Source organism: Pseudophryne corroboree, chromosome 2 (assembly GCF_028390025.1).
Source record: "Pseudophryne corroboree isolate aPseCor3 chromosome 2, aPseCor3.hap2, whole genome shotgun sequence".
Classification (NCBI taxonomy): Eukaryota; Metazoa; Chordata; class Amphibia; order Anura; family Myobatrachidae; genus Pseudophryne; species Pseudophryne corroboree.
Window position 1 is genome coordinate 536542690 of NC_086445.1, and position 17017 is coordinate 536559706.

The 17017-nt window shown below is 46.8% G+C and overlaps 1 protein-coding gene across 4 annotated transcripts in view; it reads right to left on the reverse strand.

Annotated features, from left to right (window-relative positions):
* Positions 1-17017, reverse strand: part of SPOCD1 (SPOC domain containing 1) — a 493492-nt gene that overhangs the window by 151735 nt on the left and 324740 nt on the right. For all 4 annotated transcript variants that reach the window (XM_063954236.1, XM_063954237.1, XM_063954233.1 and 1 more), the window contains exons 6-7: positions 1457-1616; positions 1061-1177 (exon numbers count right to left, since the gene is read on the reverse strand). In XM_063954236.1, coding sequence (XP_063810306.1) covers positions 1061-1177; positions 1457-1616 — 277 coding nt within the window. The remainder of the gene's footprint in view (positions 1-1060; positions 1178-1456; positions 1617-17017) is intronic.

The window sequence follows — 17017 nt, forward strand, 5'->3', positions numbered from 1 at the left end:
GTGCAGGGTAAATACTGGCTGCTTTATTTTTACACTGCAATTTAGATTGCAGATTGAACTCACCACAGCCAAATCTATCTCTCTCTGCACATGTTATATCTGCCCCCCTGCAGTGCACATGGTTTTGCCTAACTGCTAAAAAATTTCCTGCTGCGATCAACTTGGAATTACCCCCATTGTAGGGTATAAAATGAGCCAGATAGGCACAGCAAGCTCTGCTGCTGGGTCATTCAGAGGATTATACTCCCGTTGAAACTGAGATGCTAGGCATCCAGATGAAGGCCCCCTGTGGCCCATAACGTTTTCATGTTTGACTCAGCTTCTGAGTATACTGTATTGAATCTATTTTCATTAAACAATTATTTGTGAAAGTCTGGAGAGTGCCCCCTTTGGAACAATTTCTGTATTATGATACTTTGGTAGTTTGTGGACACCCCAGCCATTGAATACTCCCTTGATGATGTGAGTGCAACCTTACTGCATGTATATATATATATCTATATATCTAATATATCTATATATATATATATCTATTGCAATCACAGTGGGGAGTGTGTCAGGATCCACGAGGGACTCACCACAGCCAGAGTAATTCTGGAGTAACAGCCGTGGGACTGCGGGCGGCTGCTGCTGCTGTTTGTGAAGGCCCCCTCAGACCATGTCTGTCACAGACTAGTGACAGATGCTGGAGGGACTTGGGAGGCTTTGGGTACACCTGCTGGGCTGGCTCAGAGCTGCTGCTCCTCCTTGGCTCGGCCCTGGGCAGGGGAAGGAGACAGGGAAGGGGCTGGTGTACAGCGCTGCGTCATGACCGGGACCCGACTAAGTGACATGGTAAGGCAGGGGAGCGGCGAGCGGGGTTTGGAGCAGCCTGCATGTTAATTAGTTTAGTTAGTTTGGTGAGCAGTATAAAAGTTAATAGATGTTGTGAACCCCTTTTTTGTGTCCCTGATCCACGGGGCCCCTCTGACCTTCGGGGCCCCATACAAGTGTCCCCTTTGTACCCCCCCCCTGTCGCTGGGCCTGATAATGACACAATAAAGGAAGATGCTTCACTCACATGCTGTCTCTCCTGGTTTCTCCAATTTGTCAGCTCCAGTCCAGCCATTTCTGTTGGGTTCAATTGAACAAGGCATTGTGGGGTGAGCTCCCCAAGTATCACACGGTGAAATAAAATCTGATAAAGAAACAAGCAATTAGCATGGCAATGGAAGGTGAATACAAAAGGCTTTCTGATTCTACATAGGTACAAAAATAATTTTGTGGATACAAAGAAAATACATAAGCAGGAGCATGTACTGTAAATCAGTGATGACACACTGTACATGATGGGATAAGTGTAATCTGCATTTTGTCCAAATTAAATATTTTCAACTGTTGTTGCCATAGGATTTAAAATAATTGCTGCAAAAATCAAGAAAATTGTAGATTTGGAAAATAATGTACCATAATGTACCTTATTTTTGGGGTCTTTCAGATTGAATAGGAGACTTCTGTACTTATTTTTGTACCTCACTCCAGTATCATTATACAAGTTGTAAATTTCATTCTCTACATTCTCTGCCAATTTTTCCAAAGTTTCCAGGTGCACATCAAGATTTTGTGTCTCCAGAACTCTGAAATATAAAAAAGAAAGATAGGGTAGCACTGTTAAAAAAAAGTTAAACTGGGCGTGGCCTGGCGAGCTGTAGGGTAAGATGTGCCCTGGATCAGTTCCTGCCAAGCGTCTGCTATCACATTAAAATAGCCCGCTCTACAGTCTCCCTGGCCCTCCTGTGCTGCCCAGCCTGCTGCTGCAGGTGACCGGGATCGGTGGTGTAGGCGTCGCGGAGGCGGGAGCCGGTGTTACTGTCTCGGCGGATTTCGGCCCTGCACCCCCGACGCCTGGACCTCGTGTGTGCCGGGGACCTGCCACAACGCTCCAGGGCGGCAGAACGGAGCGACCTGTTCCGCCCGGGTTAGCGGCTTTACAACTGGCCGTTCTCGGTCTCAGTGAGGCCCCCTGGCTACGGGCTCACCTGGCTCCTCTTCTCTGAGCAGCAACGATCACCCGCAAGGGTATATACAGCCCTCTTCACAGCTCTCTCCTCCCGGCGGCTATTTTAGGATCCCCATACGCTGCCAGCTGGATTCCTCACTGCCTAGCTGCTACATATATGTGGATATTGGCTGGTTCCTATCCACAGCAACATCACTCCCCAGAGCTGATATTCTTCTGTCTCCTCCACTGGATATACCCTGCAGCAACTGTGAGTACAGGGTCCATTACCCACGCTTTGACTGCCTTTTGTTCTCTTTTGTAGCTATTACCTGGCTCCTGCACTATTGCATTTTTATTCTCTTCAATTTACTTTTGGGATTTACTACAGTGGATCTGCAATAACAGTACTCCTCGGTGGAGCCAGTGTTTTTTCCTTTTCCTAATTTTCCGCTTTGCCTGTTTAGTGGAATTATTACCCACTTTTCCAGTGGCCACGTGTGGCTACTATTATGGACAAATTCATGTCTAAAACACCACGGAATCCTAGGGGTGCCCAAACGGGTAAGGGCAAAAATCGTGACAACTCTACTAATAGTGCTCCTGTTTCCCCGGCGCATAGTCATGGTTCCAGCCCTCGGGGACCGTCACTGCTTACGCCAGTTATGGAATCTGCCAAATCCTTCTCCACAAGTGAAATTACAAATATCCTTTCGTCCTTACTGGATCAAAAGCTGGTGCCCCTAAAGGACTCTCTAGATTCAGCCCTTACTCAACTCTCTGCTCATGAGCACCGTATCTCTGAGGCCGAGCAAAGAATCTCTGATTTGGAGGATGATCTATCTGCGGCAAAGTCGTCCCTGATGGAACACGTCAAATTGCTGATGTCCCTACAAGACAAACGTGAAGATTTGGAAAATCGGAATATAAGAAATAATGTACGTCTTATAGGGATGTCGGAGTCTGTGAAACCGTCCGTCCTCATGAAACTGGTCTCCCAATGGTTGCCTAGACAATTTGGCTGTGTTTCGGAATCGGGCTCCATTTTAGTGGAAGGTGTCCATCGTATTGGTCCTGATCGCCAGGCCAACAGAGATAGACCCAGACTGGTCATCATGAGAATCCTTAACTACGCTGATAAAGTCCGCCTACTGGAGGCACATCGGAAACATCTTGATCTTAAATATCAGGACTCTGTTATTTCAGGACTTCTCTTATCTAGTGGCTGCAAAACGGCGAGAGTTTTCACCAATATGTAAGCATCTGTTTGAGCTTGGCCATCGATTTGCATTACTGTACCCTGAGTTGATAGTCTCTCAAGCTGGTAAATCCTACTTCTTCGAATCTGCTCAAGCGGCAAGGAATTTTGTGGACTCTTTGGATAAAGATCCGCTTTCTGGCGTAGATGATGCTGACTGACTCTCTATATCCTTTTCCAGTTGGTTAATTATCATTTTTGGTTTTGCCCATTCAGGGTACTGATTGACTTTATTTTCATGTTTTATATAATATACCAGTTTTATTCTTTTTGTCTGAAAATTGCTTATTGCTGTAGCTGGTGTTTAACGCCACTTACTGTAAATCAATATCGTACTCATTATCTTGCCTTCTCCTCTCCTTTGTCTTCTTTCTTTCTTCTACTGCTATCTTTTTTTTCTTGTCTTCTGGCTGCCTCATTTTCCTTTTTCCCCCTCATCTCACCTTTTGTTACATTATTTTAGTTCATGGTGCTCTCTGGAACTGTGTTTGAGGATACCCCCCTCATACGTGTTTACGCCGTCTTTCTGGATATTGCAGCAACTCCGCAGGGCACCCACATGGTTTCTTAAAAAGTTCAAAATATTTTGTAATTTTAATTTTATAGTTTTATTGCTATTCATACACAAACTCCACAATTTATGGTAGAAATTAATTTAATCGTTTTTTGCTGTGTTTCTTTACTGATTTACCACAGCTCGCTCGCTGGAACGGGTTGGGATAATTTTTTTTGGCATTCTGTAGTCAGTATTTGGCATAGGGTGGGTATCGGTTGAATGCCATCTACACTCACGTCTTCCACGACAATGCAATCACGGTTCAAGTTAGTATAGTGAAATGTTGAAGGGCTTAATACCCCTTTTAAGAGGAAAAAGGGTCTTACCTATTTGAAACGGTTGAAACCTGACATAGTACTATTGCAGGAAACTCATTGGAAGGTCTCTGATCCTAATGTGTTATGGGATACGTGGATTGGGGAGTGTAGGGCAGCTTCTTATACATCTAAACGCAGGGGTGTTCTGACCATCTTCAACAAATCCCTTCCTTCTACTATTCTTGACAGCTTGGTTGATCAGGAAGGTAGATTTCTTTTCTTGAAAATAAAGATACATACTGTAGTACTTTATATACGGTAGCTAATATTTATGCCCCTAATGTGTCCTTTTTTTCTGACATTTATTCTAAATTGCAGGGTTGGGTGGAGGAGGAAATTATTTTGGGTGGAAATTTTAACTGTGTTCAGTCGGTCGGTCTGGACAGATCATACTCGCCTGGTTCATCCATAACCACCACCCCTACCTCGCTCTCACTGCTCACCTCTTCCCTAAGACTATCTGACGCTCGGGAATACACCTTTTATTCTCATCCCCACCACTCCTCCTCCAGACTAGATTTTTGGCTAATTTTTGATTCTCTGTTGCATCATATTGTTGATTCTAGAATACCGTATATACTCGAGTATAAGTCGACCCGAATATAAGCCGAGGCACCTAATTTTACCACAAAAACCTGGGAAAACTTATTGACTCGAGTATAAGCCCAGGGTGGGAAATGCAGCTCTAGCCGTACACAGCCCTCATAGTGCCAGATATGCCCTCATACTGCCAGATATGCCCCACAGTGCCAGATATGCCCTCATGCTGCCAGATATGCCCCACAATGCCAGATATGCCCTTATGCTGCCAGATATGCCCCACAATGCCAGATGTGCCCTCATGCTGCCAGATATGCCACACAGTGCCAGATATGCCCTCATGCTGCTAGATATGCCCCACAGTGCCAGATATGCCCCACAGTGCCAGATATGCCCTCATGCTGCCAGATATGCCCCACAGTGCCAGATATGCCCTCATGCTGCCAGATATGCCCCACAGTGCCAGATGTGCCAGATATGCCCCACAGTGCCAGATGTGCCCTCATGCTGTCAGATATGCCCCACAGTGCCAGATATGCCCCACAGTGCCAGATGTGCCAGATATGCCCCACAGTGCCAGTTTGTTACTTACCCTCCGTCGCTCCCGCGCTGTCCCGTCGCTCCCTCACTGTCTTCTGAAGGAGGGACACGGAGGGCACAGCGCGCGGCTCTCCTGTGTCCCTCCTGCGTCTCCGGAGGCAGCGGCGTGTGTGTGTGTTAAAGGAAGTGCCGGTTCGTGCACTTCCTTTAACACACACACGCCGCTGCCGCCGGAGACGTAGGAGGGACACAGGAGAGCCGCGCGCTGTGCCCTCCGTGTCCCTCCTAAATACTCACTCGAGTATAAGCCGAAGTGGCTTTTTCAGCACAAAAAAAGGTGCTGAAAAAGTCGGCTTATACTCGAGTATATACGGTAGAACCTATTTTACTTTCGGACCATGCCCCGATTTGGATCTCGGTCACCTTAGATACCCCCTTACCTAGATCTTATAATTGGCGTTTCCCTGCTTATCTGGAACACTCCTCACATTTCCGTACATTTCTAACTCATGCCTTCCTTAACTACGTAGATGACAATATAGTTCATATCAATGATATCAATTTTGTTTGGTTGGCTTCTAAGCCGGTTGTCCGTGGACAAATTCTGGAATATGTCTCTAGAAAATGCAAATTATTAGACACCCAGTTACGTGATCTTAGTAGAGCACTGACGGTGGGTTACGTCACCATGATATGATTCTCCGTACAATAGACAAGCTTATATTGATGCAAAGCGACTGTATGACACACTATTCACTGAACGAGCCAGTTTTTCCTATGATGTTCAACGAAATAAATTCTTTCGTAGTGGTAACAAGTCAGGCAAATTGCTGGCTAATCTAGTCCGGTCATACTCCGCCCCTTCCCGCATAACTCACTTACATACCCAAATTCTTCAACTATGGATACACAGGCCATATCTGAGGCCTTCTTGCAATATTATGAAAATCTCTATACAGCCCCTTTAGATAACCCCATTGAGACAATGCAGGTTTGCCTACACTGACAGAGGAGGAACGGACGTCACTGACGGACACAGTGACAGAACCAGAATTGCTATATTTGATTAAATCGTTCCATAATGGGAAAACGCCTGGCCCAGATGGGTTCGGGGCGGAATACTATAGAATGCTAGCTCCCCATCTAATGACTCAATTGTTAGCATTGTTTAATTCATTGTTACAAGGGAACCTCTCCACCTCCAGGATTTACGGATGCTAGAATAGTTGTATTTCCGGAACCGGGTAAAGACCCTAGATAATTCCCATCTTATCGACCTATATCTCTCCTAAACCAGAATCTAAAGTTATTTATAAAAAATTATTGGCCTCTCGTCTCCAACTAATACTACAACGTATTCTACACCCTACCCAAACTGGATTTGTAAAATCTAGAACTTCAGTACATAACGTGCGTACGCTGATTGCAGCAATACATAGTGTTAATGAATCAGCTAATTTTAAAGCACTAGTGGTTAGTTGTGATGCTGATAAAGCGTTTGACTGCGTGTCATGGTCTCAATTGCTTAGGATTTTTCACACACAACACTTCAGAGTGGATTTCACTAAGGTCTTCCGTATGCTTTATTCTAATCCACAAGCATACCTCACCATAAATGGATTGAATACGTCTTCATTTTCCCTAAACGAGGCACGCAACAGGGATGTCCCCTTTCTCCCCTACTCTTTAATTTGGCCCTTGACACGTACCTGTATACAGGATGTTCCTTGGGAAGGGATAGGCATAGGCCCAGGTACAGTGAAGGTGTCGACTTTTGCTGATGATTTGTTACTTTACTTTAATGACCCCGTAATAGCGTTCCCCTCTCTAATGACTATACCTAGTGATTTCCATTTGTTCTCGGGCTTCTTAGTTAATTTTGACAAAACGGAGGCATTGACTCTGGGTCTCCGGGCTAAACAAAATTGGGATTCCCGGTTTCCTTTCAAGTGGGCCACCGGTTTTATAACCTATTTGGGTTTCATCAAAATTGACTGACTTATATACATTAAATTTTTCTCATTCTATTAATAAAATAATAGATGACTTTACACGATGGCAGCGCCTGCCAATCTCATATCTGGGTAGATGCCATCTGTACAAGATGATTTCCTTTCCCCGCCTGCTATATTCGATCCAAATGCTTCCGTTTTTATTGACTAAACGTGATATACACACAATTAAAGCCCTTACTAACTTTATTTGGGAGAAAAAACGCCCACGCATAGCCCTTTTAAGCTGAAACAACCAACTTCGTTAGGGGGAGTGAATTTACCATGTCCAGAGGATTACTCCCTAGCTGCCAATTATAGATACACTATTGATTGGATTGGGGGATCTGCTAATTATGTTAATATGGCTCTGGAACAATCATGTTACCCCATGGTAACTTGCTCTCCATATTACACTTTTCTGATTCTTTTGCATCGGCTTCCTTGCGCTCGAATCCACTACTGTTTTCTCTGTGTAGACCATGGACTCCCTTACGGAAACGCATGGGTCTTACACCAGCGTATTCCATATTCCAACCACTCTTACATAACCCGGATTTCCAGGGCGGGGAGGCCGATGTTATTGTTAAGACTTGGTACACCCACGGCTTACGCTTAGTGTACCAATTACTGATTGCCAACTGTACTGAAGTACTCACATTGTCCCAACTAAAACTCAAATTCCCGAACCTTCATTTTCCACAGTTTGCATACTTACAAATACGCAGCTTTGCAATGCGACTGATGTCGCACTTACAACCTGCTGACTACACTTTTTCCCTAGACGTCCAACTACGCTTGGCATCTCATTCCCCTTATTCCACATCTTTCATTTATACATATACCAGGCGTCGGATAGATCTGTCCGGACAAACCACTGGCCTGGCTAAATGGACGGATACTTTGCCAGGAACTGATCTCCAAACAATAATGCACTGGCACTTATTGCTTAATAAATGTCTAGTTTCTTCTTCCTATGCACAGATGCATTTAAAAATTTTACATAGGGCATACTACACCCGTCGCCTTAGATATCTTACGGGTATATCTGACAATTCTCATTGTTTCAAACGTTCCTCACCTGATGCCGATATTACTCACTGTCTCTGGTCTTGTCCTGTTATCCAGTTATTTTGGAAAGATGTCTGTAACTACATTACAGTAACTTTGAATATTACTTTTAATGCAACTTTACTTTGGACATTTTGGAATCGATATGACACCTGTTATTCTTCATTATCTCAGGGAAATAAACTGTTATTAGCTTGTATAGCTGCAGCATCAAAAAAGATTATATTGTCTCAGTGGATACATAGAGTCCCGGTGTCCATTACCCTTATGTTCCCCAGATTATCATATCTTTACCAAATGGATTGGGTGGAGTGTTCTCTCGATGCAGAATCTCGCTCGTCCAAATTTTTTGCAATATGGTTGCCTTACATTGTCACCCTGCCGCAATCAGCTCGTAATAACATACGCAAAGTAGTTAGACTCACTACTTGGTACAACATGGAAGGCCTCACGCGAGACTCCCCCCCTTTTTATCCGACACGTATTTTTACTATCTACCTCACTGGGTTTCTTGTTTTCACTGAGACAGTTACTTTGCATATAGAACCGCTTTCTGTATTTCGCTATCTACTGTGAATTGTATTGAACCACTGCTATGTTGTGAATACCTACATTTTCTTATTACCATTGTGAAGATGTGTATGTGTATTTTCTCAATAAACATATTTGGAAAAAAAAATTGGATTTTAATACCTACCGGTAAATCCTTTTCTCTTAGACCATAGAGGATGCTGGGGACACCATAAGAACCATGGGGTATAGACGGGATCCGCAGGAGACATGGGCACACTATAAGACTTTGAATGGGTGTGAACTGGCTCCTCCCTCTATGCCCCTCCTCCAGACTCCAGTTATAGGAACTGTGCCCAGGGAGACGGACATTTCGAGGAAAAGGATTTATTGAAATATTTTAAACTAAGGTGAGATACATACCAGCTCACACCACCAACACGCCGTACAACATGACATTCAACAACGCATGCAACGGAATGACCAACAGCAGTCACAGATTTTACTGAACTCAACGCACCATGAGCGTAACTACAACCAAACTGCAGATAACTAAGGTGGGACACATACCAGCTCACACCTCAAACAAGCCGTACAACATGGCATTTAACAGAAACTCCAGTCAACGGCATGAACAACGTCAGCAACAGGCTGACCATAACGTAACACAACCCTTGTGTAAACATAACTAATAACTGCAGATAGAGTTCGCACTGGGACGGGCGCCCAGCATCCTCTACGGACTAAGAGAAAAGGATTTACCGGTAGGTATTAAAATCCTATTTTCTCATACGTCCTAGAGGATGCTGGGGATGCTTCAAGAACCATGGGGTTTATACCAAAGCTCTAGAATGGGCGGGAGAGTGCGGATGACTCTGCAGCACCGATTGACCAAACAAGAGGTCCTCTCCAGCCAGGGTATCAAACCTGTAAAACTTCGCAAAGGTGTTTGATCCCGACCAAGTAGCAGCTCGGCAAAGTTGTAACGCCGAGACTCCCCGGGCAGCCGCCCAGGATGAGCCCACCTTTCTGGTAGAATGGGCTTTCACCGATTTTGGTAACGGCAATCCTGCCCTATCCGCATGGAAAATCAAATAGGGGCTTTTGTGAGACAATGCCGCCAATTCAGACACTCGCCTTGCTGACGCCAAGGCCAACAACATGACCACTTTCCAAGTAAGGAATTTTAACTCTACCTTTCGCAAAGGTTCAAACCAATGTGATTGCAAAAATTGCAACACCACATTAAGATCCCACGGTGCCACAGGAGGCACAAATGGAGGTTGGATGTGCAGTACGCCTTTTACGAAGGTCTGAACGTCTGAAAGAGCAGCCAATTCTTTCTGAAAAAAGATTGACAAGGCCGAAATCTGTACTTTAATAGAGCCTAACTTTAGGCCCACATCCACACCTGCTGGTAGGAAATGGAGCAAACGCCCCAGGTGAAATTCTTCCGTAGGAGCCTTCTTGGATTCACACCAAGACACATACCTTCTCCAAATACGGTGGTAATGCTTTGCAGTTACTTCTTTTCTAGCCTGAAGAAGTGTGGGTAGAATTTGACGTTCAACCGACACGCCGTCAAACGCAGCCACGGTAAGTCCTGAAACACGAACGGCCCCTGTTGTAACAGGTCCTCCCGAAGAGGAAGAGGCCAGGGATCTTCTATGAACAACTCCTGAAGATCTGGATACCAGGCCCTTTTTGGCCAATCCGGAACAATGAGGATCGCCTGAACCCTTGTTCTTCTTATAAGTGTTATCACCTACGGAATAAGTGGAAGTGGAGGGAACACATATACCGACAGGAACACCCACGGTGCCACTAGGGTGTCCACCGCTATCGCTTGAGGGTCCCTTGACCTGGAACAATATCTCAGAAGTTTCTTGTTGAGGCGGGACACCATCATGTCTATTTGAGGAACTCCCCAACGACTTGCCACTTCTGCAAAGACCTCTTGATGAAGACCCCACTCTCCTGGATGGAGATCGTGTCTGCTGAGGAAGTCTGCTTCCCAGTTGTCCACTCCTGGAATGAACACTGCTGACAGAGCGCTGGCATGTCTTTCCGCCCAGCGAAGAATCTTCGTGGCCTTGGCCATCGCCGCTCTGCTCCTTGTTCCGCCTTGGCGGTTTATGTACGCCACTGCTGTCACGTTGTCTGACTGAATCAAGACAGGCAGACCTCGAAGAAGATGTTCTGCTTGCAGTATGCCGTTGTAAATGGCTCTTGATTCCAGAACGTTTATGTGTAGACAAGCTTCCTGGCTCGACCACTTTCCCTGAAAGTTTCTTCCCTGTGTGACTGCTCCCCAGCCTCGGAAGCTTGCATCTGTGGTCACCAGGATCCAATCCTGAATCCCGAACCTGCGTCCCTCCAGTAGGTGAGAACTGTGCAGCCACCACAGAAGGGAGATTCTGGTCCTGGGAGATAGAATTATCTTCCGATGCATGTCCAGGTGAGACCCGGACCACTGGTCCAACAGGTTCCACTGAAACACCGTGGCATGGAACCTGCCATACGGTATGGCCTCGTAGGCCCCCACCATCTTCCCCAGCAACCGAGTGCATTGAAGAACGGACACTTTTGCTGGTTTCAGAATCTGTTTTACCATGTTCTGTATTTCCAGAGCTTTTTCCACTGGAAGAAAAACTCTCTGCAATTCTGTGTCCAGAATCATACCCAGGAACAACAGCCGTGTCATTGGATCCAACTGTGATTTTGGCAAATTTAGGAGCCACCCGTGTTGTTGCAGAATCGTCAGTGAAAGGGCAACATTCTTCAACAATTGCTCCTTGGACCTCGCCTTTATGAGGAGATCGTCCAAGTACGGGATAATTGTGATTCCCTGCTTGCGCAGGAGAACCATCATTTCCGCCATTACTTTGGTGAAAATCCTCGGAGCCGTGGACATACCAAATGGCAACGTCTGAAATTGGTAATGACAATCCTGTACCGCAAATCTCAGGTAAGCCTGATGCGGAGGATATATGGGTACATGTAAGTAGGCATCCTTAATGTCGACCGATACCATAAAATCCCCCTCTTCCAGACTGGAGATCACTGCCCGGAGAGATTCCATCTTGAATTTGGATTTTTTTAGAAAGAAATTAAGGGATTTTAGGTTCAGAATCGGTCTGACTAAGCCATCCAGCTTCGGGACCACGAACAGGCTCAAATAAAAACCTTCCCCCTGTTGTGACGGGGGCACCGTGACAATTACTTGATTTTGACACAACTTTAGTATCACAGCGCTTACTATTTCCCTTTCTAGAAGAGAAGCTGGCAAGGCCGATTTGAAAAATCGGTGAGGGGGCACGTCTTGAAACTCTAACTTGTACCCTTGGGTTACTATGTCTACTATCCAAGGATCCAGGTCCGAGTGCACCCAGAGCTGACTGATGAGTTGGGAGACGCGCCCCCACCGGTGCGGACTCCCGCAGAGGAGCCCCAGCGTCATGCGGTGGATTTGGTAGAAGCCGGAGAGGACTTCTGCTCTTGGGAACTTGCCACAGCCTGTGACCTTTTTCCCCTTCCTCTCCCCCTCCCAGCAAGGAAGGAGGACCTACGTCCTTTTTTAATTTATTGGGCTGAAAGGACTGCATTTGATAGTGAGGCGATTTCTTCTGCTGTGCAGGAAAATCAGGTAAAAATGAAGACTTACCCGCGGTGGCCGTAGACATCAGGTCAGTGAGGCCGTCACCAAACAAGACCTTACCGTTAAACAGTAGAGACTCCATCACCTTCTTAGAGTCAGCATCAGCATTCCATTGATGAATCCACAATGCTCTCCTTGCTGAGACTGCCATGGCATTGGCCCTTGACCCCAAAAGGCCAATATCCCTTACAGCTTCTTTTAAATATGCTGCAGCGTCCCTGATATGACCCAAAGTCAAAAGCACACTATCCCTGTCTAGGGCATCTACCTCAGATGACAAGTTATCTGCCCACTTTTCAATAGCGCTACTCACCCATGCCGAAGCAACGGCAGGCCTGAGTAGCGACCCAGTAGTGACATAAATGGATTTTAGGGTATTTTACTGCTTACGATCCGCAGGATCCTTTAGGGCTGCCGTGTCAGGGGACGGAAGCGCCACCTTTTTGGATAGACGCGACAAAGCTTTGTCTACCGTGGGGATTGACTCCCACCTTTCCCTGTCCCCAGAGGGAACGGATATGCCACTGGAATTCTTTTGGGAACATGTATCATTTTGTCAGGATTTTCCCAAGCCTTTTCAAAAAGTGCGTTCAGTTCATGAGAGGGAGGAAACGTTACCTCAGGTTTCTTTCCTTTAAACATACAGACCCTAGTATCAGGAACAGCAGGGTCCTCAGTGATATGTAATACGTCTTTTATCGCCACAATCGTACTGAATACTCTTAGCCAGTTTTGGATGTAATCTGGCATCACTATAGTCGACACTGGAATCAGAGGCCGTGTCGGTATCTGTATCTGCTATCTGGGTAAATGCACATTTCTGAGACCCCGAAGGGGTCTGGGCCTGTGACAAAGCATCTTCCGTGGATTTCCTCCATGTCTGGTTCTTAGACTCAGATTTATCAAACACTCAACATATTCACCCAATCATCCATCGGCGGTGCCGACATGGTCACTCTCACAGTATTTTCTGTCCCCACTCCAGCCTCCTCCTGGGAAGAGCATTCAGCCTCAGACATGTCGACACACACGTACCGGCACCCACAACCACACTGGGGCTATAGGAGACAGACCCACAATAAAGCCTGCAAGAGAGACACAGAGAGAGTTCTGCCAGCTCACACCCAGCGCCTATCCCGGTACTGAGGCCAGTAAAATGACTGCCCAGACCTGTTAGCGCTTTATATATATACAAATCAGCACCAAATTATTTGTGTCCCCCCCGTTTTGCACCCTGTTACTTGTACAGCAGTGTGGAGGACAGGGCCAGCGTCTCTGCAGCTTCTGAGGAGAGAAAATGGTGCTGGTCAGAGTTGTTTTTTACTGGCGGGGGTCCCTTAACTAGTGCCCGGGGCACTGTTATAACTCATGCCAGTCTGATTTGAGGTGGTCATGCTGACCAGGGCGCCACCCCTGCGCCCTGCAGTGCTCTGTTATGTGTAGGAGCATGGAGCACAGCGCGGCCGCTGAGCGGTACCTCTTCTGCCGTCACTGAAGTCTTCTGATACTCACCCGGCTTCTATCTTCTGGCTTTGTGAGGGGGGTGACGGTGCGGCTCCGGGAACAAGCAGCTAGGCGTACCATAGTGATCGAACCCTCTGGAGCTAATGGTGTCCAGTAGCCTAAGAAGCAGAGCCCTTGAACTCTTAAGAAGTAGGTCTGCTTCTCTCCCCTCACTCCCACGATGCAGGGAGCCTGTAGCCAGCAGGTCTCCCTGAAAATAACAAACCTAATAAAGTATTTTTCAGAGAAACTCTGGAGAGCTCCTCAGTGTGCATCCAGTCTCACTGGGCACAGAATCTAACTGGAGTCTGGAGGAAGGAGCCAGTTCACAACCATTCAAAGTCTTATAGTGTGCCCATGTCTCCTGCGGATCCCATCTATACCCCATGGTTCTTGAAGCATCCCCAGCATCCTCTAGGACGTATGAGAAAAATTTATAAACTACAGATGTTAACACTTTAAAAATCTGAGCTCACAACGGGGCTCATTTAAAGTAGGACACATTTGCACCCCAAACACATACAGGAAAATAAGAATTTACTTACCGATAATTCTATTTCTCGTAGTCCGTAGTGGATGCTGGGAACTCCGTAAGGACCATGGGGAATAGCGGCTCCGCAGGAGACTGGGCACAAAAGTAAAGCTTTAGGACTACCTGGTGTGCACTGGCTCCTCCCCCTATGACCCTCCTCCAAGCCTCAGTTAGGATACTGTGCCCGGACGAGTGTACACAATAAAGAAGGATTCATGAATCCCGGGTAAGACTCATACCAGCCACACCAATCACACCGTACAACTTGTGATATGAACCCAGTTAACAGCATGATAACAGAGGAGCCTCTGGAAAGATGGCTCACAACAACAATAACCCGAATTATTTAACAATAACTATGTACAAGTATTGCAGACAATCCGCACTTGGGATGGGCGCCCAGCATCCACTACGGACTACGAGAAATAGAATTATCGGTAAGTAAATTCTTATTTTCTCTGACGTCCTAGTGGATGCTGGGAACTCCGTAAGGACCATGGGGATTATACCAAAGCTCCCAAACGGGCGGGAGAGTGCGGATGACTCTGCAGCACCGAATGAGAGAACTCCAGGTCCTCCTCAGCCAGGGTATCAAATTTGTAGAATTTAGCAAACGTATTTGCCCCTGATCAAGTAGCTGCTCGGCAAAGTTGTAGAGCCGAGACCCCTCGGGCAGCCGCCCAAGAAGAGCCCACCTTCCGTGTGGAATGGGCTTTTACAGATTTTGGCTGTGGCAGGCCTGCCACAGAATGTGCAAGCTGAATTGTACTACAAATCCAACGAGCAATAGTCTGCTTAGAAGCAGGAGCACCCAGCTTGTTAGGTGCATACAGAATAAACAGCGAGTCAGATTTTCTGACTCCAGCCGTCCTGGAAACATATATTTTCAGGGCCCTGACTACGTCCAGCAACTTGGAGTCCTCCAAGTCCCTAGTAGCCGCAGGTACCACAATAGGCTGGTTCAGGTGAAACGCTGAAACCACCTTAGGGAGAAATTGAGGACGAGTCCTCAATTCTGCCCTGTCCGTATGAAAAATCAGGTAAGGGCTTTTACAGGATAAAGCCGCCAATTCTGACACGCGCCTGGCCGAAGCCAAGGCCAACAACATGACCACTTTCCACGTGAGATATTTTAAATACACAGATTTAAGCGGTTCAAACCAATGTGATTTTAGGAACCCCAAAACTACATTGAGATCCCAAGGTGCCACTGGAGGCACAAAAGGAGGCTGTATATGCAGCACCCCCTTGACAAACGTCTGAACTTCAGGCACTGAAGCTAGTTCTTTCTGGAAGAAAATCGACAGGGCCGAAATCTGAACCTTTATGGATCCCAATTTGAGGCCCATAGACACTCCTGTTTGCAGGAAATCTAGGAATCGACCCAGTTGAAATTCCTCCGTAGGGGCCTTCCTGGCCTCGCACCAAGCAACGTATTTTCGCCAAATGCGGTGATAATGCTTTATGGTTACATCCTTCCTGGCTTTGATCAGGGTAGGGATGACTTCCTCCGGAATGCCTTTCTCTTTCAGGATCTGGCGTTCAACCGCCATGCCGTCAAACGCAGCCGCGGTAAGTCTTGGAACAGACATGGTCCTTGCTGGAGCAGGTCCCTTCTTAGAGGTAGAGGCCATGGGTCCTCTGTGAGCATCTCTTGAAGTTCCGGGTACCAAGTCCTTCTTGGCCTATCCGGAGCCACGAGTATAGTTCTCACTCCTCTCCGTCTTATAATTCTCAGTACCTTGGGTATGAGAGGCAGAGGAGGGAACACATACACTGACTGGTACACCCACGGTGTTACCAGAGCGTCCACAGCTATTGCCTGAGGGTCCCTTGACCTGGCGCAATACCTGTCCAGTTTTTTGTTGAGGCGGGACGCCATCATGTCCACCTTTGGTTTTTCCCAACGGTTTACAATCATGTGGAAGACTTCTGGGTGAAGTCCCCACTCTCCCGGGTGGAGGTCGTGCCTGCTGAGGAAGTCTGCTTCCCAGTTGTCCACTCCCGGAATGAACACTGCTGACAGTGCTATCACATGATTTTCCGCCCAGCGAAGAATCCTTGCAACTTCTGCCATTGCCCTCCTGCTTCTTGTGCCGCCCTGTCTGTTTATGTGGGCGACTGCCGTGATGTTGTCCGACTGGATCAGTATCGGCAGACCTTGAAGCAGAGGTCTTGCTTGGCTTAGAGCATTGTAAATGGCCCTCAACTCCAGAATATTTATGTGAAGTGATGTCTCCAGGCTTGACCACAAGCCCTGGAAATTTCTTCCCTGTGTGACTGCTCCCCAGCCTCGCAGGCTGGCATCTGTGGTCACCAGGACCCAGTCCTGAATGCCGAATCTGCGGCCCTCGAGAAGATGAGCACTCTGCAACCACCACAGGAGAGACACCCTTGTCCTTGGAGACAGGGTTATCCGCTGATGCATCTGAAGATGCGATCCGGACCATTTGTCCAGCAGGTCCCACTGGAATGTTCTTGCGTGGAATCTGCCGAATGGGATTGCTTCGTAGGAAGCCACCATTTTCCCAGGACCCTTGTGCATTGATGCACTGATACTTGG